The following is a 24,839-nucleotide window of genomic DNA, read 5'->3' as shown; positions in this document are numbered from 1 at the left end:
GTAGCATGGCATGTTGTTGCATTAAAATGGAATGCAATGGAGTAGGACATGGATTCTATCTGTTATTTGCCTCACCCTGTTTGAAATAGGAGTACTGCAAACTCAACCAAGCAATCTGGAAGAGATGATGAGTGGAGACAAGTCACTTTCTCAGATAAAGGGAAGGAATCAAATGAACGTAAGAACCAACATTCGCTTAGAGGGATATTGATAACCATAGGTTGTGCATTCGTCCACCCACTTCAGCTAATATTGTGGGCCAAAAAAATTGAACTGTAACGGCAGTCATCAATTCTCTCCAATAGATGATATGGAAGTAGAGGTGTTTTGCTGTGCTGGGCTTTTGGATAAGACTGTACATGTGTTTTTGTTAAATAATATCTTTTTTATGGGAACTAAATTTGGGTAGTGAAAATATTATTAGCTTCTCTGGTTCTCGTTCCAAACATTATTTGTATCATCATTAGTAACCTCTTAAACTGGCTGTGTAGGAAAGTCCATGTGACCTTCCTAACTATGGTTCTGCTTTCCAGATATGTTATAACTGACATTATTGGCAAGGAAGAAGGCCTGGGAGTGGAGAACCTGCGTGGAGCTGGAACCATTGCTGGAGAATCCTCCCTCGCCTACAACGAGATCATCACAATCAGTCTGGTAGGTGTGACAAGACTGTGCTGCTCTGCAATTATAGGTTTACGAGCGGCATCGCTTACAGTAAGTTAAATGATAGAATGTTTCATCAGGATAAGGGAGTTATACCATATAATCCACCGTGTCCTGCTGCCTAGAGGGAGTGATGTTCCTTTAATATCACACAGAAAACGCACGTTTAAGTCAATTGCTTAATTAGTCAACTTTGAAGATTGGAAAACTGTTAGGGTGGAGGTCAGATTGTTCTTCCTGATCAAAAATGGAAACAGTGGATCATCCTCGACATTGTCCATAGGACATTGGACTGCATCTGATGTCTTATAAGAATGGGAAGATGATACAGTTATGACTTTACTGTTAGTAATAAAATAAATGGTTAAAATGTAAGAAATTAGTTGTAGATACGTATAAATTATACAAATTAAATTTAATGAATAGAGAATTGGATGGAATTCTATGTCAGGTGGTTTTCATATTTTCTATGCTCAGTAATAAAGGGAGATTTAGTTAAAAGTAAATTATTTAGTAAAATTGTATATGGAGAAGTATTTATGTAGTCTGGAGGATTAAAGCCATTGAGGTTTTGCTGGAAATGAGATGATGTAGTCTGGCTTTCATGCTCAATAATTGTGCTGTATCGGAGAGAGGTGAGCAGTGTAACATGTTTTTCAGTTCCATAGAGTAAAATTTGTCACATGGTGGACAGGCGAGTGCCCGACTCGACTGAGCATAAAATAACGCGCAATGACGTTAGGCGAGCGTCCTGACGTCATTGTGCACTCGCACAATATTTCGGTCAGTGGATGCTTGCCGGAGTCGGCAGTGCGCCCGCTGACAATTAAAAGGGCTAATAAGGCCAGTAAAAAGTTAATTAAAATAAAAAATTTTTCACTGCCTATCCAACCTTATGGTTGGCGGGCAGGCGAGAACACCAAGCAGCCTTTACACTTTTTTGGAAACCTCTTCCACGGGCAGGATGAGGTTTCCAAAAGCAAACAAAAATGAAATAAAGGCTTTAATTTTTCATTAATAACATGCCCTTGCTCATGTGACAGAGTCAGCTTTCAGTTCCATAGGGTAAAATTTTTTGCTCGACGGATGAGCGTGTGCCAGTCCCGACCGAGTGTAAAATGACACCTCAGGGAGATTATGTAGCGCACTCATGCGCGAAGGTCGCGCTTGCCCAGCTTGCACTCCGTCCCCCGCCAACACAGGCAGCGCTCAGCACTGCCGTTCATGTTTCACGCTGGGCGGGCCTTAATTGGCCCACCAGCGTGAAATTGCCTTCCGGGCCTGATTGCAGACAGTGGTCGGAAAGCCACCCGCCCCCACTCCCGCCCACCCTCACTGAGCCCACACGCCATGGGCAAAATCCTGCCCATAATGTTGTTCAGGTAATGTTTTTAAGGGAGGCAAGGCTGACTTGTATGTGACTGACATCAATGGTCAATGGGGAGAAAGTCATTAATCCTTTTTTGAATGGGACAAGAGCTCTTGGTTTTTTTTTAAATTGCGACAGTCTTGCTGAGTGGGAAGCTTGAGTACAATCATGGGAGTGGGTGAAATAAGTTGTAGATATTTAGAGAAAGAAATAGTAAAATGGCGTAAATTAGCAACAAGGCCATTTTTCAATTATCTGAGTGAACATTGATACAGAAAGGTAAATATCATTGTTTCTGGTCACAGGGAATTTTTGTATTTATTCCCTTGTAATAAAGTTGATGTGAGCCTTGTTAGGAAATTGATGGTCTAGCTTACACCTGGAGAATGTTGAGATACAAGTGCTTTCAAAACCTGTGCAACTTGACTCTGAGGGCAGAAATTTGGAGAAAAATGGAATTAACAGATGTGTGTCCAAAGCAAGAAAATATCCCAAGCATTTAACAAAAAGAAGAGAAGGACTTGCACATCTATGATAGTTGCTGGAGAGGACTCCACTGTGATAAATAAAAGCTAAAAAAAAACTACTTCATAAGACATGACGGAGTACAAATTATCCTGCATGCTATGCATCATGTATTACTTCATATGTTTGATGAAATTCCTCTATTCCTGTTTTAATGGGTAAAGAACTTAAACAAAATAGCAAATAGAATTTCACCTGAACACAATGACTGTTTGTGACAAATACAGTATAAAGGAACTTCTACTCCAGTATCTATCAATACCATCTTTAACTGTTAACAGCTAGCAGAAATGTCTGGCCAGAAAAACTTCATCCATTTATATCTTGCAGGTGACGTGTCGTGCAATTGGAATTGGAGCGTATTTAGTGAGGTTGGGCCAACGTGTGATCCAAGTGGAAAATTCCCATATCATTCTAACTGGAGCCAGTGCACTGAACAAGGTCAGAATAAAGCATACTGTTTCCTATAATAACTGATGCAATGGGCAGAATTTTACACCGGGGGGATTTTACGGTCCCGCCGAAGCCAGTGGAGTTTAGAATGGCTCACCCCATTTTACTGCCCTGTCCGCACCGCGAGGGAGCCATAAAATTCCAGCCAATGTTGCCGAATTAGAGCCAAAAAGCCCATCAAACCTTTTTGTTTCCCCCTTCTCTTTTTTTTTCCCAATAAATTATAAAGATTTTCCTTTTCCCACCTATTTCCATTATATAAAATAAAAAAAAAAAAACCCACTAGAGCTATACCTTGAGTGCCCTACCATCCATTCTTAATTAGCACATTCGTTTAGATAATATCACCAACTTTATCTTTAACACCTATGTGTTCTATTGTACTATTGTTGTTGACATCTTTTGATGATCTGCTTCTATCACTGCTTGTTTGTCGCTACAACCACACCAACCCCCTCCACCTCTCTGTCTCTCTATCTCTCCGCCCCCCACACACACACCTTAAACCAGCTTATATTTCAGCTCTTTCCTGGACTCGAACTCAAGTTCTGTCGAAGGGTCATGAGGACTCGAAACGTCAACTCTTTTCTTCTCCGCCGATGCTGCCAGACCTGCTGAGTTTTTCCAGGTAATTCTGTTTTTGTTTTGGATTTCCAGCATCCGCAGTTTTTTTGTTTTTAAACCTTTTTGAGCCTGATTTGATCCATTGAAATTTCCATTCCCACTGCGATGACAAGATGTTGTGATGGAACGGGCAGGGCTCATAACAAGGGTTTATGCAATCCACCTGTACAGAGAACAGGAAGTAGGAGAACTGATCACTCTTCTCCAAAGTGGAGATGGTGCATCCAACCAGCAGAAGAAGTGAAATTTCCAAAAAGTAAATTGGGATGTTGTGCTTTGATCGCTAGGACTTGTGTTCAAATCCTGCTAAGAATGATGTGTTGAAACATTAGGATCTGCTGCTGTAAGGATCCTAGGAAATTAATTAAGAGCTTGTGCCAACATGGAAGTGAGCAGAAAAGTGAAAAAAGCTGTCACTGATTGAATATTTGAATGGTAATCTTCCTCCATGAACACAAAGAAGGCTGGTAAATGCCGTAAGAGCTGTTTTGGGTAAGAAAGGGGGAGATTTTACTCCACATAGAATAATGTTCTCATCTAAACTGGAAGTGCTGATGGGACACTAACGGCAAAACACATTCTATACCCCAGAAATGAGGCTGCTCACCCTGATTTTTACTGACATAGAAGTTAGCTATGTGTCCTTGCCAGACTGTTGTATTTCTAGTGCCCATGATTGATTTTTAACTTACGTTATTTTGTTTCTGTCAGTGTAAACCAACTGCACATTATCTTTGATTTGAGTCAATGTTATGCATAGCCACAGTGGAAGAAAATGGTTATTTTTTTTCTCTCACTCCACCCTGTGTTTTTCATTCCTAATAGGTTCTTGGCCGTGAAGTGTACACATCCAACAATCAGCTGGGTGGAGTGCATATCATGCACAACAATGGTGTATCGCACACCACCGTTCCTGATGATTTTGAGGGAGTTTATACCATCTTACAGTGGCTCTCCTACATGCCTAAGGTATGACTGTGTAGGTTTACAGCACAGCTCTGTGTGAATACAACTTGTAGTAAAAAATGTAAGTTTCTTCATTAGTTTAAAGCTTTCAAAATCTCAACTGTGAATTAACTATTTATACTGAACTTTGCTGGCATGATTCTGATCTGTCTAGTGTAAACAAAGCAGTTTATAGAGTCAGTTGAAACAAAGTAGGGTTAAGTTTCATGATGTTATTTTCTGTTATATGTTTCTGCATTGTGCTATCTCAAAAGGGATAGAGTGGGTGAAACTATTCAAGCAAATGTACTTCCCCAGAGGTAAGGAACATTTTAAGGGCAATCTGCCCATGTCCCTTACCATTAAAAAGTTAACAGTCCATGATGTTTCAAACAGAAATTTCTCACAACTACAAAGACTTTTATTACTTTTCATAAAGAAATTTCTCACAACTACAAAGACTTTTATTCCTTTTCATAAGGGGGTGAATTTCTCCACCTTTCCCTCTCCCCAGTTCTCTGGTCTTTGTGAGCCATGTGGTCAAAAGTGTGATTGTAGAATGATCTCCCTGGCTTCTAGTGATGTCTTTCCAAGCCGCCTAGCATAAAACATGTTAAAGTAGCTTTTTAATCTTTTCTTTTTCTATCCCAGGGGAAAGTGTAGCCTCTGATTAGCACCTCCCTACAGGAGAATAGTTCAAATGTAAGGATTAAACCCTTTGGGCAGGATTTTTGGGGTGGTCAGGTCCAGAAGCGGCCAGAAAACAGTCCGCCACCTGCAATCGGCCCCCGACCGCGATTTCCCGCTGGCTGGCCAATTAACAGCCAGCCAGTGTGAAAGGCGCGCTGAGAAGCTCATCACTGCCGGGGTGGGAGGAGTACGAGCACAGAAGCCTGCGCATGTGCAGGGGAGTGTGCATTGAATCCTCCCTGAAGGCAGGGAGCTGCCTCAGGGAACTGAAGAGTTTTAAAAGCAGAAATAAAGTTTTTGAGAATGTGACAAACATGTCCCCCCATAGGACTCACTCAAATGAGCAAGGATGTAGAAGCAAACATAGAAAATAGGAGCAGGAATAGGCCATTCAGCCCTTCGAGCCTACTCCACCATTCACCATGATCATGGCTGATCATCCAACTCAATAGCCTGCTCCTGCTTTCTCCCCATATCCTTTGAGCCCTTTCGCCCCAAGAGCTATATCAAACTCCTTCTTGAAAACATACAATGTTTTGGCCTCAACTATTTTCTGTGGTAGTGAATTCCACAGGCTCACCACTCTCCTGGTGAAGAAATTTCTCCACATCTCAGTTCTAAATGGTCTACCCCGTATCCTCAGATTGTGACCCCTGGTTCTGGACTCCCCCACCATTGGGAACATTCTTCTTGCATCTACCCTGTCTAGTCCTGTTAGAATTTTATAGATCCCCCCTCATTCTTCTGAACTTCAGCGAATATAATCTTAATCGACTCAATCTCTCCTCATATGTCAGTTTCGCCATTTCAGGACATAGTAAAAATGCTGTCAAAACATTTTTTTTATAAATTCATGATGGAAACCTCATCCCACCCATGGATGAGGTTTCCTAAAAAATCCAAAGGCCGCCTGGCCTATTCGCCCGCCTGCCAACTGTAATGTTGGATGAGCGGTGAAAAATAGCTTTAAATTAATTGATTAATGGCCTTAAAAGTCCTCTTAATTGTTGGCGGGCATGCTGCCAACTCTAATGTGCACCTGCCGTCCGAAATATCGCACGTCATTGCATGCTATTTTACGCCTGACCTGGTCGGGCACGTGCCCACCCACGGGACATGAAATCCTGCCCTTTGATTCAAACTAACATAAAGTCCACTTAATACCTGATAAAACTAGACATTCTTGGGACGACCAACACAAGGCAGGGTGTGACATCACAGCATTCATACATCATTTACTGATGGCTTATTCATATCTTGTTGTTCCAAATATTTACCTCACATGTTTCCCCTGCCCTTCTGTAAAGCAACTAACTCTGATAAGATTAAATATAATTTCTATCAGGCTATCTTGTGCTTTATCTTTTTTACATGTAGGATGAATGAATGCATTAGGATGACCGCTTGTTTTATTCTGTTGCCATAGAACAACACAAGCCCCGTGCCTGTGATCTCCCCAAAGGACTGTCCTGAGAGGGAAATTGATTTTGTCCCTACCAAGGCCGCATATGATCCTCGTTGGATGCTGGCTGGCAGACCTCATCCAAGTAAGAACTTCATTATTAGTACAGAATAAGTGATGATTTAATGAATGGCTGCAACTTAGTGCCTATGGTTTTGGATCCAGAAATTCCTCTAATTATTTGCAATTATCCCATGAGTAAAACTGCTGAGACTACATCATTCTACTTGGGGAATAAATGTAATGGATGGGAGAATATGTAGAGAAAGGTGTTGGAGAAAGAATAAGCACTAAAAAGATTTTGCCACCTCGTGACCAGCATAATGGAGCAATTTGTTTCTTAAGTCATTTTTCTTAACTTGCAGCAATCAAAGGTGCCTGGCAGAGTGGTTTCTTTGACCATGGATCCTTCAGTGAAATCATGAAACCTTGGGCACAGACTGTAGTTGTGGGAAGAGCAAGGTAAGAACCAGTAAATTGCCTTTTGATTAAGGTTAGGGGAGGGACGGTTAAATACTACAGCTTTTAACCTATCCCCTTGTGTTCCCCATAAACTCCAGATCTATTTCATGATCCTCCTCCTTCCAAAGCCGCTGCCTGTGTTCGGCTCCCGACTGCGATTTCACACTGGGTGGCCAATTAACGGCCAGCCAGCGTTAAACCCGCGCTGAAAGGCCCAGTGCTGCTGGGGTGGGTGTGGGAGGAGGGCGAGCGCTGAAGTCAGTGCGGGCACAATGGAGCACGCAATGAAAGCTCCCTGAAGGCAAAGAGCTGCCTCAGGGAGCTGAAGAGTTTTTAAAGCCAAAAATAAACCTTATGAAATTTCAAAAAAAATTTGCACCCATAAAAATCACTCACCTAAACACATTGACGATAAAAATTTTGCCCAAACAGTTTTCTAAATTAATATCAGAATCCTCATCCCGCCCTTGGATGAGGTTTCCTCAAAAATCCAAAGGCCGCTTGACAGATTCACCCACCCACCCGCCCGCCAACCATAACGTTGGATGGGCAGTGAAAAATCCATGTCAATTACTACATTAATGGCCTTAGTAAGCTTCTTAATTGTCAGCGGATGTGCTGCCGACTGAAATATCGCGTGAGTGCGCAATGACGTCGGGACGCTCACCCAACATCATCGTGTACTATTTTACACCCGATCAGGTCGGGTATACCCAAGCTCAGTCAATGATCTATTCACTATTTGTTGATTTAACTTCATCTTCTCGCCTATAGTTTTCATCTTGGTGGTATTCTGCACTGTGGGCTTTGGACCCTCACTCAAGTTTCTTTAATAAATTGAATGCTAAAGCATTTCTCAAAGGGAATTCCCAAAATACTCAAAAATGTGGCTTGTTTGCGAGGAAGTGCAGTTTACTCATGAAATACTTTTAATGAGCCCCAATTCGTTGTCTGTGCAATTGATGAACAAGAAGTGCTGCAAATGGCGATTCAATTATAGAGTCCACTGCACTACTTGCACACACAGAGCAGATTATCACGTCAGAATGTCCCTAACCTCTTCACGTATTGAACTACTTTTGAAGTGCAGTAACGTTTATGTAGACAATTATATCATAAGAGCAGATATTGAAGGCGCTAAATAAATTGTTTTAATTTTGTAATGTTAGGGCTGCTAATAGTTTTGAGTTTAATACCACAACTGCATTTCAGAGTGCAGGGGGGAGGGGGTTGGGAGGAGAGAGAAGGGGCTACATAACGCATTAAAATTGGCAGCAAGACTCACAGTTCACAGAGCTTACTCTGAGAGCTGATGGCTCTACAAGCTACATTTATGATTTTTAAGGTAACCCTTTTTTAAATTGAACAATTAAACCCAAGTATATATCAATTTTGAACTCCGTTAGAGGTAACTTCAAGAGGAAAGCTGCAAAGAATTGATTCATTTTAAAACTACAGTAAAGTACATGATTTATTTGGGCACAATGTATATTTTATTTGCTGATAGTTGGTGGGGGAGACATTACTTAAGTTCTTTGTTTTTAGAATGAAAAGTTCATCCATGAGCAGCACCAAGAAGGATCCATATGTAATTGTATCTAGTGTGTGCTCAATACATGCCACACATCCGATATAAAAAGATAAATCTTGATTAGCTGTTGAAAAATTGAAGCAATAAAGAAACACTTAGTTCACAGCCTCTGAGAATGTCTGTCGCCAGCTTGTATTTGAATCCTTTCACAGTTGTCTGTCCTAGCAACAGCATAATCTCCCAAATGCACTATGATCAGTGCTACGGGAATCCACCAACAACTTTAAAAGAAAATATTTAGTTTGAGTGAACCTGAATTGAGTATCTGATTACCTTGCACAGGTTAGGAGGCATCCCTGTGGGAGTTATTGCCGTGGAGACTCGGACCGTTGAGTTGACAAACCCAGCAGATCCAGCCGACCTGGAATCAGAGTCAAAAGTGAGTGGGTAGTCACTTTGGAGAAAAAGATGAAAAAAAAAATTCAGCCCTTAAGCTGCCTATAAATTAGATCGGTTTAAGCTGAACTCCTTTGGCTGAACTAATTTATGTTTCTGTCTAAAACTCTAGCTGTTCTTAGCTGGACTGTAATTGCCTGCATTTAGCACATCTGGGCTAAGGAGGGTGAAATCTGCAAGTGTGCCTGCTCCTGATCACAGTCCAGTGAACTCTGTAAGATAATATAGTCATTGGATACAGCTTTAAGATCAAGCTTGGCTGTGATGTCTTTTGTGGTCGAATGGCCTGCCAACATTCTAGCTTTGCATATGAAGAATGGATATTTGAGCCAGTACAATAGCCTGTTGACACTTCCAGCATAGGCTCATACATGAAAACTAGCACCTTGGGCAAGAAGCTAGAAGGCTGTCAGGATTAGTGAAATGGTAATTCAGCTCAAGTTGCCACCTTGCAGAAGAGGGGCGAATAAGGAAAGCAAGTGAATTCCAAGTCCTCCAATTGCCAATAAATTTGCAAACACGCTACAATAGGGAGAAAAAATGAACAAACAGCCCAGAATTCACTGAAACCAGTCAACGATTAGTGCCTTCTGTTGGTAAACTTGCCCTTGCCCATTTAATCTCTATGATATTTTGCATTGCAAATTGCTGGAAGTGCACGTTACAAACAGTGCAGCACCTTCTACAGGGCTTCTAGGATCTGAGTGATCAAGGCAAACAACTGATCTTCCTAACCAATTAGTTTCAAGGATTGTAGAATTAACAGTGCAAGTTCTGAACATGGAATGGTGAATTCAGTGTCAAATCAGGTACAGAAAGAGAGATAAAGAGACAGAAAGAAAGATTGAGTTAAGAGAGAGAGGAAAGAGAGACAGAAAAGAAATTTTAAGAAGTTTTTAAAAAGTTAAATCTCCCACCAAAGTTAAAACCTGAAGGAATGTAACTCCACACTTGTAATAGATCATTTCCAAAGTCAGAGAGATTGCCTGGCAGTAATTCATTCATATCATTCTGTTAATAGGTTGATTAGAAATAGACATTCTTAACTTCCTGTGGCACGTTTAGTTCATATCTCCTGTGCGAGTACAGGAACTTTTATGTCATTCAAGCATTTGGATAGTGAGTCAGACAGCGAGATGCAGTTTTAAGGAAGCTAATGGCAGACAGGCACCTCTCAGAGATTTCAGATTTTCATGTTTAATTGCACATCTCCCCTTGCCTGAAGTTGCTTCGGAATTTGCGCATAAATAACAGAGCGCTGTTAGCCTCATTATTATTTTGACAGCAAATTTTGTAGCCCTATTTTTGGCAGGAGTAGTATACTGCAGTAATCCTCAAATAGTTGAGCAAATTTCTCAATTTATGTGCATAATGGACTTTTTCTGTTTTATTTAACAGATTGTTCAGCAAGCTGGACAGGTGTGGTTTCCAGACTCTGCTTTTAAGACTGCGCAGGTCATTAAGGATTTCAAACGAGAGCGACTCCCCCTTCTTGTGTTTGCAAATTGGCGAGGGTTTTCTGGTGGAATGAAAGGTAAGGCCTGTGATTTCACCAAAACAAATTACCCCCAGAGCTGCATAACAAGACTCTGTACTGTTTGTGTGCCTGTAGAGAGGCTGTTGTGTGATGTATTCGAGGACATATACCTTGCTGGTCATAGTGAGGCCAGCAAGCACCTTTAGGGAAAAGAAAACAATGTTGTAAAAAGGGAATGGCATTGTCAATGACTTTATTGTTACCACAAGCCCCAATTCAACTGCATTACTTGCTTTACTTTATCTCCCATCAGGCACTGCACTTATACGTATATAAATACATGGAGGTTACAACATGGAAATGGGCTTTCCGGTCCAACCAGTCTGTCTCGGCATTTAGGCTTGCATGCAAGCAAATAAACACATCCTGTTCAATAAACTTTCAACCCTTTTCCTTTATCCAGCTATTCAACTATGGCCCATTAAAATTTGGCAAGAATCCAACGTGAGATGCCCTTGTTAATCTTTTTATTTTGTTCCAGCCTTGTTTCTCAATCAACAATTTTAAACATACAGTGTAGCCTCCATACCAGGAGGAGTGCCTGCTGGATTATTGATCATTGCCAGTGTTTGGCCTTTCATGTAAAGTACAACATACTCAGGAACATGAGTTTGGAGAAGTAACAGTGCAAGTATCAAAAAGGAACATATAGATTAATTAGCACTTAAAGGACATAAAAGACAAAAAAAAGGTGACTAGGAGCTTGACAATGAGGTGAAATCTTATACATAGCTTTGTTTGTGAAGATTGTAGTGGGCAATTGGAAAATTAGAAAATCGAAATGTGGAGGTTCCACTGTTATCCATTCACGGTGGCAGAGCTCCACTTTGAGGTTGTAATGACCTACTTTGATATGATCTGAAATGCTTCTACTTTATGTTTTTATTTTCCAAAATGCAAGAGAAACTTGACAGAGGCTGAGGATAAAGATTCTATGTGGCTGTCCTTCTGCAGAGTTGATGATGATTCCGATTTGGACTGTCTGAATCCATTTTCTTGCCTTTTCCTGTTAGACATGTACGACCAGGTTCTGAAGTTTGGTGCCAGTATCGTGGATAGTTTGAGGGAGTTCCAGCAGCCTGTGCTAGTTTACATCCCACCTCATGCTGAACTCCGAGGTGGCTCGTGGGCTGTTATTGATCCTACGATCAATCCACTTTACATTGAACTCTACGCAGACCGAGAAAGCAGGTACTGGTATAATAATATTCATAAATTCTACTGTCAGGTGAATTTAACAAGCCTCCATCAAAAATTCTTTATGATGCAAAGTCTACTTAGGATGGTTTGCTCCTCCTCCCCCATCCATTCACTTGGCTAATGTCAACTGAAATAGTTACCAGTTTTTCCTAAGCTAACTACAGGAGGAGTTCAGCTGGCAAAATTGTTTTCCCCAGTCACACCATGTCATGGAACTGTCATATAAGGTGGTGTCTACTATCTTCCACACGTTGAGGTAGATGTTGACATGTGGGATGCTGCAAAACTGGCGATAGCAATTTGGTAACCATTTTGCAACTCTCTTCATTTTTACTTTCATCAGCTGTTGAACTACATCCCAGTGAAGAGTTAATACCTGCAGGAGAGGGCAGGAAATTGGTAACAGTAAGACAATTAATAAATAAAGCTAGTTGTTAGGGAGCAGATGGTATCCAAGGGGTAGTGCTTTATACTTGCCTCTATACTCTCTCTGTCTCTCTGTCTCTCTCTTTCTTCAGACCTCATGCCCTAAGAGGTCATTGGAGACCATGGACCTCCATGTGTTGGTCCATGGTTATGGTTGGTAAGGTACTGCAGTGGTTTTCCATTGTCTTATGCAGGTTCTGGCTGACTAGGAGACACCCCTGCCCTTACTGCCTGCCATAGGCCTATTGGTAAGATTTGCAGGTTGATAATCAACTTGTTTGGCCACGTTATGAATGCTCCTTCCATGGCCATCAAGTTCCGAGTGGGACTCTAACCTGGAGCTTATGACAAAGAGGTAGGGACACTACTACTGTGATCTTGGAGTGAAGAACCTAAAAAGGTTGGGGGGAGGGTTAGAAGAATGAAACCCCCCCGCTAGGGAAAGATGGCGTTTTAACCTATTTTGCTACAGGCACAGGTTAGATGTCCTTGCTAAAAGCTTTACAAAATGATTTTCAGAGTTCATTGATTCTTAAATATGATTAAACATGAAACACGTACTCAAGAATTCTCTCCTTTCCTCACTCCTCAGGGGTGGTGTGCTAGAGCCTGAAGGCACTGTGGAAATCAAGTTCAGGCGGAAAGACTTGGTGAAGACAATGAGGAGAATTGACACCATTTATTCAGGCCTTGTGGACCAGTTGGGTAAGGAAAATTCTATCCTGTTATCCAAGTAATTTAATTTTAAACATGGAAACCCCTCCCCATTTGTGCTATTGCTTGATCCTCTGATCAGTGCTTGCTTAATTTTTGCAGACTTTCCGGAGCTGTCTGAGAAACTCCGTAAGGAACTAGAAGCCAAATTGAAAGCACGAGAGGAGTTCCTGTCTCCAATTTACCACCAAGTGGCAGCCCAGTTTGCTGGCCTTCATGACACACCTGGCCGGATGCAGGAGAAAGGAGTTATTACAGTTAAAGAGAATTCATCTGCACCTTCTCAGTCTTTATGGGGCAATTAGGTGGAAAGTGGGTCAGCAGTACTGAAGTGTAGAATTTAGGTTTAACAGCCATAATTCCCCTTATGATGAGGTCCTGATCCCAGCTATCCTGTTGAGAAATGCGTTTTATGACAGCAAGGCACGTCCTGCAAGAAAGAAAAGGTGGGAGTTATGGAGGGGGTTAGGGGGCACATTTAGCACCTGATAATCGCTGAAGGGTGACATCCTGATCCTGACCATGCAAAAGTGGAGGCCATAGGGAAAATACAGCTCTTTCGCTGACTGCTCAGTACTTCGTCATGTTCACTGTTCTAGGAAAGGTAGACAGTGAAGTGACACTATAGGAGAAGAAGGAAAGGTTGGAAAATAACCTATGTAATTTATGATCTCATTAAAAACCTTCAGTAGGTTGGAACCTGTAACACATTCCTCCTGCATAGATCCGTTATACCTAAGTTTTCCCATCCACGTAGTCTTAAGACTCTTGTACCTTTATAATGTTACATTGCCTTGGCTGGGTAAGAATTATTTATGATGTCTTGACAATGCCTCTGATGTAAACAAAGTTTCTTCATTTCATTTGAAAGAAGATTACTGCCTGACACTGCATGTGATGTATTTTGTATTGTTCTTTTTTGCCCCCATGGGTAGCCTAGTCTAAGACTCATGATTGTTCATGATCACCCCTAAGGTATCTCACATTTCTGCCATTTTGATGGCAAATGGGGGGAGAGGTGCTCAAAGGCAGCTCAGGGTTTTGGTTGGTGGTGGTGGGGTGGGGGAGGTGGGGCAGCAGGGGTGGATTGAAGGAAGGAGTAATGGGATGAGCCCAGTAACCTTGATAGCTTGCTCCTTATTTTTGTCATTTGCTATTGTGCCTTCACTAATGAGATGAATTGTGGTCACTGAGTGTCCTCTTGTAGCGCAGTTTCCCAGTGTTGCTCTCAAGCTGTTCTGGATCTGACTGTAGCCTTTGTTCTGTTTCAGGATATTCTTGAATGGAAGACTGTGCGTGCGTTTTTCTACTGGCGTCTCCGCCGTCTGCTGCTGGAAGAAGTGGTAAAACAAGAAATTATGAAAGCAAATCAGGAACTGAGTGATGGCCACATTCAGTCCATGCTGAGGAGGTGGTTTGTGGAGACAGAAGGAACTGTCAAGGTCAGTGGAGAAGAGATGGCCCTGCTAATGTGGAGGCGTCAGTGCAGCCTTTCTAAATTTGTTAGCTGATTTTCTTTTAATGTGTTAGGGTGGCGGGATTTCAGAATTGCAAATTGAATAGTTTTCTGCTTTGTGTCCAGTGTCCACATTAAGTACTCACTGCTGATACATGGAATTATATAGCAATTACAACATTGACACTGTCCTGAATCTACTGGTTGGCATTAGGGGGGCAGGCCCTGCTCGCCGATGCATAAAATGACGTGCGGTGACGTCAGACGTGAATCCTGGCGTCACCACGCGTCACTCCAATCTTCAGCTCAAAGTCAGCTGCGCACCCGCCGACCTGTCGAAGGCCTGTTCAGGCCATTTAAAAACCAGTTGTCACAATTAACAGGGCCGCCCGTCCAACCTTAAGGTTGGTGGGCAGGTGAAGAGCCCAGGCATGCGCGCAAAAGAGCGCAGGCTCCGACTCTTCCCCGCCCCCCCCCCCCTTTCCCCGCCCACACAGGGAGCACTCAGCGCTTCTGGGTGCACTTGAGGCTGGATGGGCCTTAATTGGCCCCCCCACATAAAATGGCTGCGCGCCTGCTCCAGCCCAGCCCGCCCAAGGGGGGGAGAAAATTCTCCCCACTGTCATTTCATTGAAGCCAATTTGGTGCTTATCCTTGACACAAACAATCGTCCAAATCGCACATGTCTACTCTGTTCCCATATCCTTTTATCCCCCTTCTCCTTCAATCACCTATCTGACCTAATCTCTGCTTCGATCACTGACTCCCGTGCTGCAACTCACATTCAAAACCCTCTGTGCAAATATTTTTTAAAAAAATTTTTCCTCACTATCCTAAATCTTCTGCATTTATTCTTGTCTCTACGTTCCCTTGTTCCAGACCCATCAATCACTGGAAACATTCTTCTTCTATCTACTCTGTTTCATCTCTTTGGAATTTAAGCACCTCTCTAATGGAGGGAATGGGGGAAAAACCATTTCTCCAAGACAGGGTAAAAGCAAAATGCTGCGGATGCTGGAAATCTGAAATAAAAATAGAAAATGCTGGAAAATCTCAGCAGGTCTGGCAGCCTCTGTGGAGAGGGAAACGGAGTTAACGTTTCTTCTCTTCTTCAGAGCTCCAGATAGGTAGTCCTCCAGATGGGGACTCAGTAGCAAGGGCTCATCAATTTAAAACAGTCACTGGGAATGAGGAAAATGGTAAGAAGAATTTTCTTTGCACAGCAGGTTGTTGGAGCATAGAATGCTTTGCCACAAGGAATTGTTGAAACTGAGATTTTTGCATGCTTTGAGGTAAAATTTGATGATGAATTGAAGCAAAAGATGATGAGCTATGGGGCGAGAGTGATTGCTGTGGTGTGTAGGGCCAAATGGCTTCATTCTGTGCTGTAAACTTCAAGTATACTTGCAGAAATAAGCAAAAAGTAGATTTTGAAAATTTAGTTCTAGAGAAATTACATCATTAGATTTAGTAAATGTAACATTTTCACTTGTCTTGCATGTGCTAATTACCTCTTTATGGACTGATTGGGAAAAACGATTTGACTTGTCAGTAGTGGGAATTGGGTCAGATCATGTCAACCAGAGCATTAGTAGGTATTCCACAATTTATTTTGACACTTCTGGGCTAAGGAGGTGGAAATAGATAAAGCCAGGCCCCCAACCTTATGTGTGCATGTGAGCATGTGCTATAAGGTACTGGAGTATAGCTAATGCCCAAAGTACACAGAACATAATGGAAACACCATAGTTCTTTTACCTTTTTATAGTCTATGGTCTAGGAGAACCACACTGTATTGATATGGTTACTAATGCAAAGGGAAACTATTCCCTTAGTTTTGTCTGAATTTAATGTCATTAATATTTTAAAATATTTAAAATCATTAAAACAACCTCACCTGTTATTGAGCTGAAGGGACGTGTCTTCAACTCCTGACTTCATGGGAGAGGGGATGTAGCTTTGCGGACAATGCTAGGCAATTTACACAACTGCATAGTCCATGTTCCCATTCCTTGTCCCCAGGTTTAAGTAGCAGCTCATACTGAAGTAGAATACCAACATCAGTATTGTGATAGTGTATCTTCCAAGTTCCAATATCTATCCCATTTTTATTGGATCTCCTTGCTTGTTTTGTGCAGGCATACTTGTGGGATGACAATCAGAAAGTAGTGGAGTGGTTGGAGAAACACCTCAATGACGAGGACGACACTCGCTCTGTAATCCGAGAGAACATCAAGTACCTGAAGCGTGATTATGCACTAAAACACATTCGCAGGTAGGTGTATTTATGTGTTTTAGGACAGCAGAGAAGATGGTTGATAGTGAAGAATGTCTTCCCTTTGAAGGCCAGGCAACTTAATTTAAAATGATTTTGTACTTGTGTGTGTAAAATTCAGTGCATGAGTCCTAATCCTGGTCCATTGGCCGTGTAGGAGCTATGAAGGGACAGGAGATTTCCCATCTGGAGTCTAGTGATGCAGGTCAATAAATGTCAGCTCCCATTAGTGACCCAACTTCTATTTATCCCAGAGACAGATTAGGGAGTTTGTGAGGTTCTCGTGATCATTTTGAGGCAGTCATTGGATACATAGAATTGCATAGAATATGCAGCATGGAGCAAAGCCATTCAGCCCAACTGCTCCACTATGCTCCACATAAAAACCTTCATACCCTTCTTCATCTAAATACTATCAGCATAACCTTCTATTCCTTTCTCCTTTGTATTTATTTAGCTTCCCGATAAATGCATCCAAGATATTCGTCACAACTACTCCATGAGCCCAGACATCATTGCGCACTCGCGCGATATTTCGTTCGGCAGGCGCATGCCGGAGTCAGCTGCGCGCCCACCGATAATTGAAAGGCCTATTAAGGCCATTAACAGGATAATTAACTTGAAATTTACACTAAAACTAACGGTTGGTGGGCAGGCGAAAAGACCAAGCCGCCTTTACATTTTTAGGAAACCTCATCCACAAGCGGGATAAGGTTTCCTAAAGCTAATGCACAGTGAATAAAAACTTTATTTTGAAATTTAAAACATCCCATCTCATGTGATACGGTCACATGAGAGGACATGCTCTATTAAATTTTTATTGTCTTTATTAATATTTTTAAAAAGCGCTTCAATCTCCCTGAGGCAGCTCCGTGCCTCAGGGAGACTGAAGCGCTCTTTCTTGCGCATGTGCGAATTGTGTGCTAGGCCCAGCTCTCCCTCCTCCCCCCGCCCGCACAGGTAGTGCTGAGCGCTGCCGCTCACGATCCACACAGGGCAAGCCTTAATTGGCCCACCTGCGCGAAATCGTGGAGCGGAGCCGATCGCAGGCGACTGTCAGCTTCCCAGCCAGCCCTGCCTGCTCCCGCCGAGCTCACCCGACAAGAGAAAAATTCTGGCCCATATGATAGTGAGTCCCACATTCTAATCACACTCTGCATAAAGAAGTTTTTCAATTCCCCATCTGATTTATTAGTGCCTATTTTATATTTATGGTCCTTAGTTTTGATCCACCCACAAGTGAAAAAGATTCCTACCCTTCCAAATCCTTTGATAATCTAATGTTCCTCCTCAGCCTCTTTTCTAAAGACCCATTAGTCTTAATTAGTTCCATTATTTTGCATGCAATGGAAGTATTAGGAATATATTTGAGAATTATCTATACAGTAAAAACCTCATAAGCAGCTTTGGATGTTCAGGATAAGTTGTGGCAGAGGTTAAAAATTCAGCTAAAGGGTAGAAAACAAATACTTGTCAGAGAATTTATGCCTGATTGGGGAGAAGTGCTGAAGGCGTGCTATGGGCTTGGTGCTACTATTTCTAATTTAGATAAATGACCTAAATTCAGAATACAGTGTGGTTGGGTTTTCAGATGACTCCAAACTTGGAGATGCAGGAGGCAGTTCAGAAATTACAGAATGAGTTGGACAAAAACAGTCTCGATTTTCCTTTCTCGATAGTGGTGAACGCTATAATCAGGAAGTTGCGCTGCAGCTCAGTGGGCTCCAGAGGAGCTTCCACTGATGATCCTGCTACTCCTGTTCTTAAAGTGGCAGGGATCAATGAGAATTTCACTTATCCACAACTTGCATGAATGTTTACATGCAAAAAATTAGGGCTCTTCGTAAAAATGTGATAAACAATTAGGTGCATTTAACACATTTTAAGAAGTCTGCCAGAATCTATTCCTTGGGTATCAATGCCACCCTGCTACCATGACCCAAACCCCTGCTTCCCTGGTTCTCCTTCCCCCCCACACCCCCTCCTCCCCCAACCCCACCGATTCCCCTTCTAACCTACTCCGCTGGCTCTTTTTCCCACCTGTCCCACTGGCTCCTTTTCTACCTCGCCTCCAAACCGCTGCTCCTCTGTCCCACTGATGTGGGAAACAACACTTGAAGGGGAGCCAGGGGAACTGGGGGTATTAGGAAGAACATTTTTATTGCCAATTGTGACAGTTTAAAACCACAAATCCTTTATCCACCGGTAGACTCTGCTCAGCATATCAATTCCTGCTATGCATTGGTTGGACAAGGACAATGGAAGGTAGAACATCTTTAAACCGATGGAATATAAATCAGAGGAAACAGTGATCAGATTGTACCTTGTCACTAAGGCACCGGGGGACATTGAAGCATTGAAAAGATGAGCCACAAGGCTGAAATTAGGGTCTGGGTTATGAGGAAAGGCTGGAGAAAGTTGCACTTTTCAATTTGTAAAGAGGATTTCTGAGAAGTGATCAAATGGAAGTATTTAAAATTATCAAGGGAATGGGAGAGGCAATTTTAAATCTGTAACTTTCTTTTGAATTGCAAGAATAGGACAGGTTAAAACTAAAAGGTAAATTTTGACTTGTGTTGTACTTATTCCAAGAATCTGATGTTCTCACTGAGTTCTATTTCTCAATTTTTCCCTTAATAACCAGATAAAATGAAAAATAAACTTGAGTTAATCCAACTGAAACTTAATGTGTGAAAATATTTTGGTTTTTTTTTGTTGTTGCTATTTTCAGCTTGGTTCAGGTGAATCCAGAAGTTGCAATGGACTGCATTATTCATATGACGCAACATATCACCCCAGCCCAGCGCGCACAGATCACTCATCTCCTAACAACCATGGATGGCCCAGCTTCACCTTGAGTGAATGAAACTCAACATTATTGACCACTTCAGGGAGATTTGAACAACGTGCACACCTCACCATAATATTAAAAGTAAGAAACTGAAGGGTTGTGGGGGAAGAAAGTGTTCGGGAACATTAGTCCTGGGCCTTTCTCCAGCCATATGCTGGCAAGCCAGCCTAAAGATCCTCTAACAGATAGTAGTGGAACTTACAGTTATCTGTCTTCATCAGTACTCAGTGCCTAAACAGTTCTTCTTAGCCCTGGGGATAACAATGCTCCAGAGAAATAGTTTAACTTTGGGCAGGGGGTTGACATTTAGTGCACTCGGATATTCCACTGAACTCCAGCCACAAATAGACTTTGGGTGTGATCCTTCAACAAGCCTCAGCATTGTATGTCTATTACTGGCAATACTTGTGCCAGCTGAACCATCAACAGAAAAGTATTTTCCTAAATGTCATCTAGAGACTGAATTTTGCAGGAGTATTACATCTCTTGGAATTTTCTTCAAATACCTTTGCCCGGGAAGTGCAATTCAAAGGTCATGTCTCTCACAGAAGCAAAGCAAAAACAGCTTTTGAGAAGTCAATTAAATACTAATCATAGTGACTGTAATATAGCTCAGGCAGTCTTGTCTGATAAACTTTGACCTCATGCAATAAAGATCACCACAATGTAAAATGTGATGGAGATCTCATCTTATTGAATATCTGCATTTTTCAAGAGGCTAAAACGATCTCCATTCACAGTAGCAGCTGAATCCTATCACAGTGACTATGATTTTTGTTACTATCAATTGGATCTAAAACTGTTGATGTGTTAAAAGCTTCTATAACAACTTCTGCTGTTCCAAACTGCTGCAAATAAAATCAGTCTTACAGATGAACTAGCCATAGTAACTATTACCAGAGTACTATTTGAGTTGCCATACATAACCTGGGGATATTTGTGACTTTTCCTTCACTTGATGCATTCAGCTGTTCAATCCACCTCTGGGCTTTCATTCACCAGTCATCAAGCTTCAGACTGTTCCACCTACTTTGTTGCTTTTCTTAAGAGATTGCTATTTTACCTTCCACACGCCAGGTAAAATACAGAGTTGGGTCCTAGACCACCTCTTTCCTCCACTTGTTAGCACACAATCGATAATTGTAATCGGGAGCTCATTGTGTAGAGAGTCACAGATAAAACCCACATTCCATCATTCTGGAGCATTGTATAGCTGAGATTGACCCTCATGCAAGCAAGACGTTGGTTTAAAAAGCTGTGAATAACACTGCAGAATAAAGAGACAAGCTATCAATAATGCCTTCCTAGTAAGCCCTGACAATGTTAATTATTGGTGGTTTTTGTTACAATACTGTTATAAAATTTCAGTTCACTTATGAATGTATTGTCCTTAATATTTATTTATTTTATACATTGTCAGGGCAGCCTGGATATAGTTGTTTTGTGTTCACTTTTTCTGCAGAGATCTTGATCTGTATAACATCAAGCATTAAAAATTGCTAGAATTAACCAGTAATCTTCAATTTAAAGAAACAACTGGTTTAATATAAAACAATAGCGAGGTGGTTACAGTATGTTACAGGACCTTCAGCCCAAAGCCTACTCCAATGGGATGCTGGCTGTAGGGTCCAAGTAAAATTAGGTTAGGTAGTCTCAATCTGACCCTGGTAGGCATAGGCACAAGCTGCTTCTAAAACTGCAATATCATTCAGAGAGGTTGCAAGGAAGACGTGCGGAAAGTAGACATGTCGTTGATACAGTGGAAGTGCTTTCTTTAAATTGGGACTAAGCAACTTAGTTCAAAATCAGGGAGTGTTGTTATCAGCAGCTAAGTGATACTGTTTCTGTTCTGGGGAACGTTTGATGCTAAAACTGGATGTTCTATTCCCCAGCCTGAACACCCCTCATCCTGGTAAGCAAAACTTTGATCGAGCGATTGTTCCTATATATGCTGCTATGTATGAACCAGAATGGACAGCTACTCTTTGTAAATAAAAGTTACCACTTCTTGTTAAAGTTCCATAAAACATTTCTCTTTATTGCTTGTTAAAATGCTACGTGTCTTTAATGGGTTAAAGTGGTGGGAGCCAACCCTGGACTTGATAGGATACAGCTTTAAAGTTTGATTTAAAAAATACTTTTGTATTATCATAACTTTTGCTTTATTCTAAAGAAAAATATGCTCTGTAGATAAATATCCAGGTAGTATAAACTGTAATCTGTGTGTTTTTCTATTTGTTTTGTATATAGAAGTTGACTAGCTCCATTCTGATGAATGGGGTGCTGTAATAAAATGCTGTACATTTAGAGATTTTAGTCATCAGGCAGTGTTGTATTGAACCTTATGATCTAGAAGATCTCAGATTCAATTTTGAAGATTGCCGCTTGCTATTTAGCAACTCTTGCAGGAAAGTATGAGGATAGAATTGGCTAGTCTCTGGTGTCCTCCATAGTAAAAATGTATGTCATTGTTTGGGTGGAGGACTGAAGGTCAGCTGGCTCCCAGTACACCGAGTGGGGACTACAGTTAAGTTAAGTATTGCAATGAGTGTGAACCTAAAGTGATGTGAGATTGCTTTGTAGAGGTAACCTATAGCTATATTGGAAATTAAATTGCACATAGGTTAATGTGACTGTAATGTATAATGGGCCTTTTGCATTTTAGCTGGGTGGAGTGGTTGGCTTAATTATTTTTTAATTATGTTCAGATTTTCAGTTTTAGTTGCATATATAAACATTGATTGTGGTTTTTTTTTCCATAACATTTGAAACAAATATGAAGGAGTATAATATGCTGGCCACTCAATTTCCCTTCCCTCCCCAAAAGAAAACTTTTGCACAAATGTTGGTGGGCATCCTTAAGCCTCACTGCCACATGTGTGACATTACAAAAATGTTAATTAATTAGTGTCTCAAAACTATCATTACTAACAGAACAGTATACCTTGAGGTGAATCAATGATTGGCCCATAGTTACTGAAATCACAGTTTATTAGAGAGCAGCAAATAATTAACTGTTGCTCCACCTATAGTAAAATGCTTATAAGGGTGATAAGAATTAAAGCCAAAGTCCCCAGCTGCTGGCATATTGGTTCCTCTGCCTTTGTGGGTGTGCTATTGATCTTGAATCCCTGTGGATATGCATGAACAGCCTTGGTTAGAAGAACTGAATGAAGATAAACCATGCCCATTTTGCTGACTCTAACCTAATATTCTGTCAAGATGTGTGGTCAGTCTGAAAGTAAAATCTCTCTTCTCGGTGGTAATGATTATTACGCCAAGACTGAAATTGAAAATTTGGTAAGATCAGTCATAGATCTTTTTCTTGACCTGGGACTTGCTGTTCTCCTTAAATAAATAAACCATTCCAAGCATGGAAGTCTGGCCAATAAGATATTTTAGCAATTTACTGATGAATAAAGTCCTTTTAGACCAACTGGACAAATACTACATTCTGTTGGGGATTAAAGATTACGGGGAGAAGGCAGGAGAATGGGGTTGAGAAACTTATCAGCCATGATTGAATGGCGGAGCAGACTCGATGGCCGAATGGCCTAATTTCTGCTCCAATGTCTCATGGTCTTACTACACTATATTAGGGGTGGGGTAGGAGATGGTTTGTGGGGAGCATAAAAACACCAGCATAAACTAGCTGGACTAGATGGCCTCTTTCTAAGCTATTCCTTCTCCCCCTCTCAACTTAATAAAGCATTAAGTTTTGCATAAACCTGACCAGCACAGGATTGTCACATCTCTGAAGGATTTAGGAGATCAGTGAATAACCAGGATATTGTTGTTTGGCACTGATAGCTTCCCAACCCAATGGATGAGCGATTCTGTTTTCTCTACCTGACTCACACACGCACAACATCCATACTTTGAAGTAGAATATTTTAAGTTTGAGTCACAGCGCTATCTGGAACTTTGGCCTTGTTTGCCCTAAATGCAAAATGCTTTGGCAGTAATAAGTCAAAGTTCCATGTTCTTTCTGAGAAAAGAATCTCAACTACTTTAACCACAGTCATGGCTCCTGTGGCCAAGATTGCTTGGAGTGTTAGACTCTTTCCTGGCTGTCGGAGATGGAATTACTCACAAAAGGGCAACATTGATGCTCATCCTGCAGGTCCTCTAGGGAACTGGGGTACAACTTGATTTAAATTGAACCTAAACTCCTTTAATCAATTGAAAACAGAGAATAAACATTTTTTTTAAATGTTCCAATTGTATATTTGAGATCTACAAGTGTAAGAGCCAACAACTGGATTCAGCAGTACTACCACATGATTCCACAATGATCAAATTATTTCAGGTTACTTAGGAGATAGATGTAAATAATGTGCAATGACCTTAAACTCTAGCTTTGTGCTGGCATTTCACACTGATGGGGGTGGGAGGAAACTAGAGTCTGAATCCTGATGCAGAGCACTGGCTGTAGCACTATAGGAATTGCCATCTTGTTTATAGTACAGCCCAGCATTGGCCCCGAGCACTAAATTATAAAAGACAAACAGTACCACACAACAAAGGAAACACCAATGTGGGCCTGCTCTCCAACTTACTGCTAGCCATATGAAAAGGGGTATTACCAGAGATCTGGGAGCAGGCAGCCTATATGGAAGTTAGGGGAGGGAGAATAAAGAATATTAAAATTGCATTTTTAAAGTATTTTATAAGGTTTGTCCTGTTTTAGCAAAAATAAATCCAACAGGACCATTTCAAATTTAAATATTTATTCATATAACTAAGACATTTTACATAAAGCATTTCATTACTTCCTAGTTAAGATATGTCAATAGATTTGAAGCTAAATGAGGGGAAAAAATCTTAACAAATATTTCCTCCCCCTCAGAGATAAATTTGAGATAAATCTCATGATCTATCTGGTTAGTTAATCAAGTTATGACAATTTTTTGAAACATACCTTGTAATTGTAGTCTCCCACTTGTTGGCCAGTGTCAAAATATCTTAAGAAGTTTCTGACATGATTTTTGTTAATGCTGGTTTGGAACAGTGGTAAGTTTATTTTATTTGAAGAACTACCTCTTTTCCTCCTCTCAAAAGAACTTTAAAACCATATAAGAATCAGTTTTATAATGAATCCTTTAATGATGAAAATTAAGCTCCATCTATTGCCAGCCACATTAAGCAATTCGGGATTACTAATATTATGGGTGTGTATAGAGAGCATAGATACTCTCAC

General features: G+C 41.2%; 1 protein-coding gene across 1 annotated transcript in view; it reads left to right on the top strand.

Annotated features, from left to right (window-relative positions):
- The window catches only part of acacb (acetyl-CoA carboxylase beta), a 126,210-nt gene extending 104,551 nt beyond the window's left edge, over positions 1-21,659 (top strand). Inside the window, exons 40-52 of the mRNA XM_041202590.1 lie at positions 534-654; positions 2,888-2,998; positions 4,460-4,603; positions 6,696-6,816; positions 7,097-7,193; positions 9,067-9,163; positions 10,579-10,714; positions 11,731-11,908; positions 12,936-13,048; positions 13,160-13,314; positions 14,329-14,499; positions 16,652-16,788; positions 19,520-21,659. Of these exons, the coding sequence (XP_041058524.1) occupies positions 534-654; positions 2,888-2,998; positions 4,460-4,603; positions 6,696-6,816; positions 7,097-7,193; positions 9,067-9,163; positions 10,579-10,714; positions 11,731-11,908; positions 12,936-13,048; positions 13,160-13,314; positions 14,329-14,499; positions 16,652-16,788; positions 19,520-19,646 (1,708 nt within the window). The 3' untranslated portion in view covers positions 19,647-21,659. The remainder of the gene's footprint in view (positions 1-533; positions 655-2,887; positions 2,999-4,459; positions 4,604-6,695; positions 6,817-7,096; positions 7,194-9,066; positions 9,164-10,578; positions 10,715-11,730; positions 11,909-12,935; positions 13,049-13,159; positions 13,315-14,328; positions 14,500-16,651; positions 16,789-19,519) is intronic.
- Positions 21,660-24,839: the final 3,180 nt, after the last annotated feature.

Source organism: Carcharodon carcharias, chromosome 13 (assembly GCF_017639515.1).
Source record: "Carcharodon carcharias isolate sCarCar2 chromosome 13, sCarCar2.pri, whole genome shotgun sequence".
NCBI lineage: Eukaryota > Metazoa > Chordata > Chondrichthyes > Lamniformes > Lamnidae > Carcharodon > Carcharodon carcharias.
This window is presented reverse-complemented; position numbering and strand designations above follow the sequence as displayed.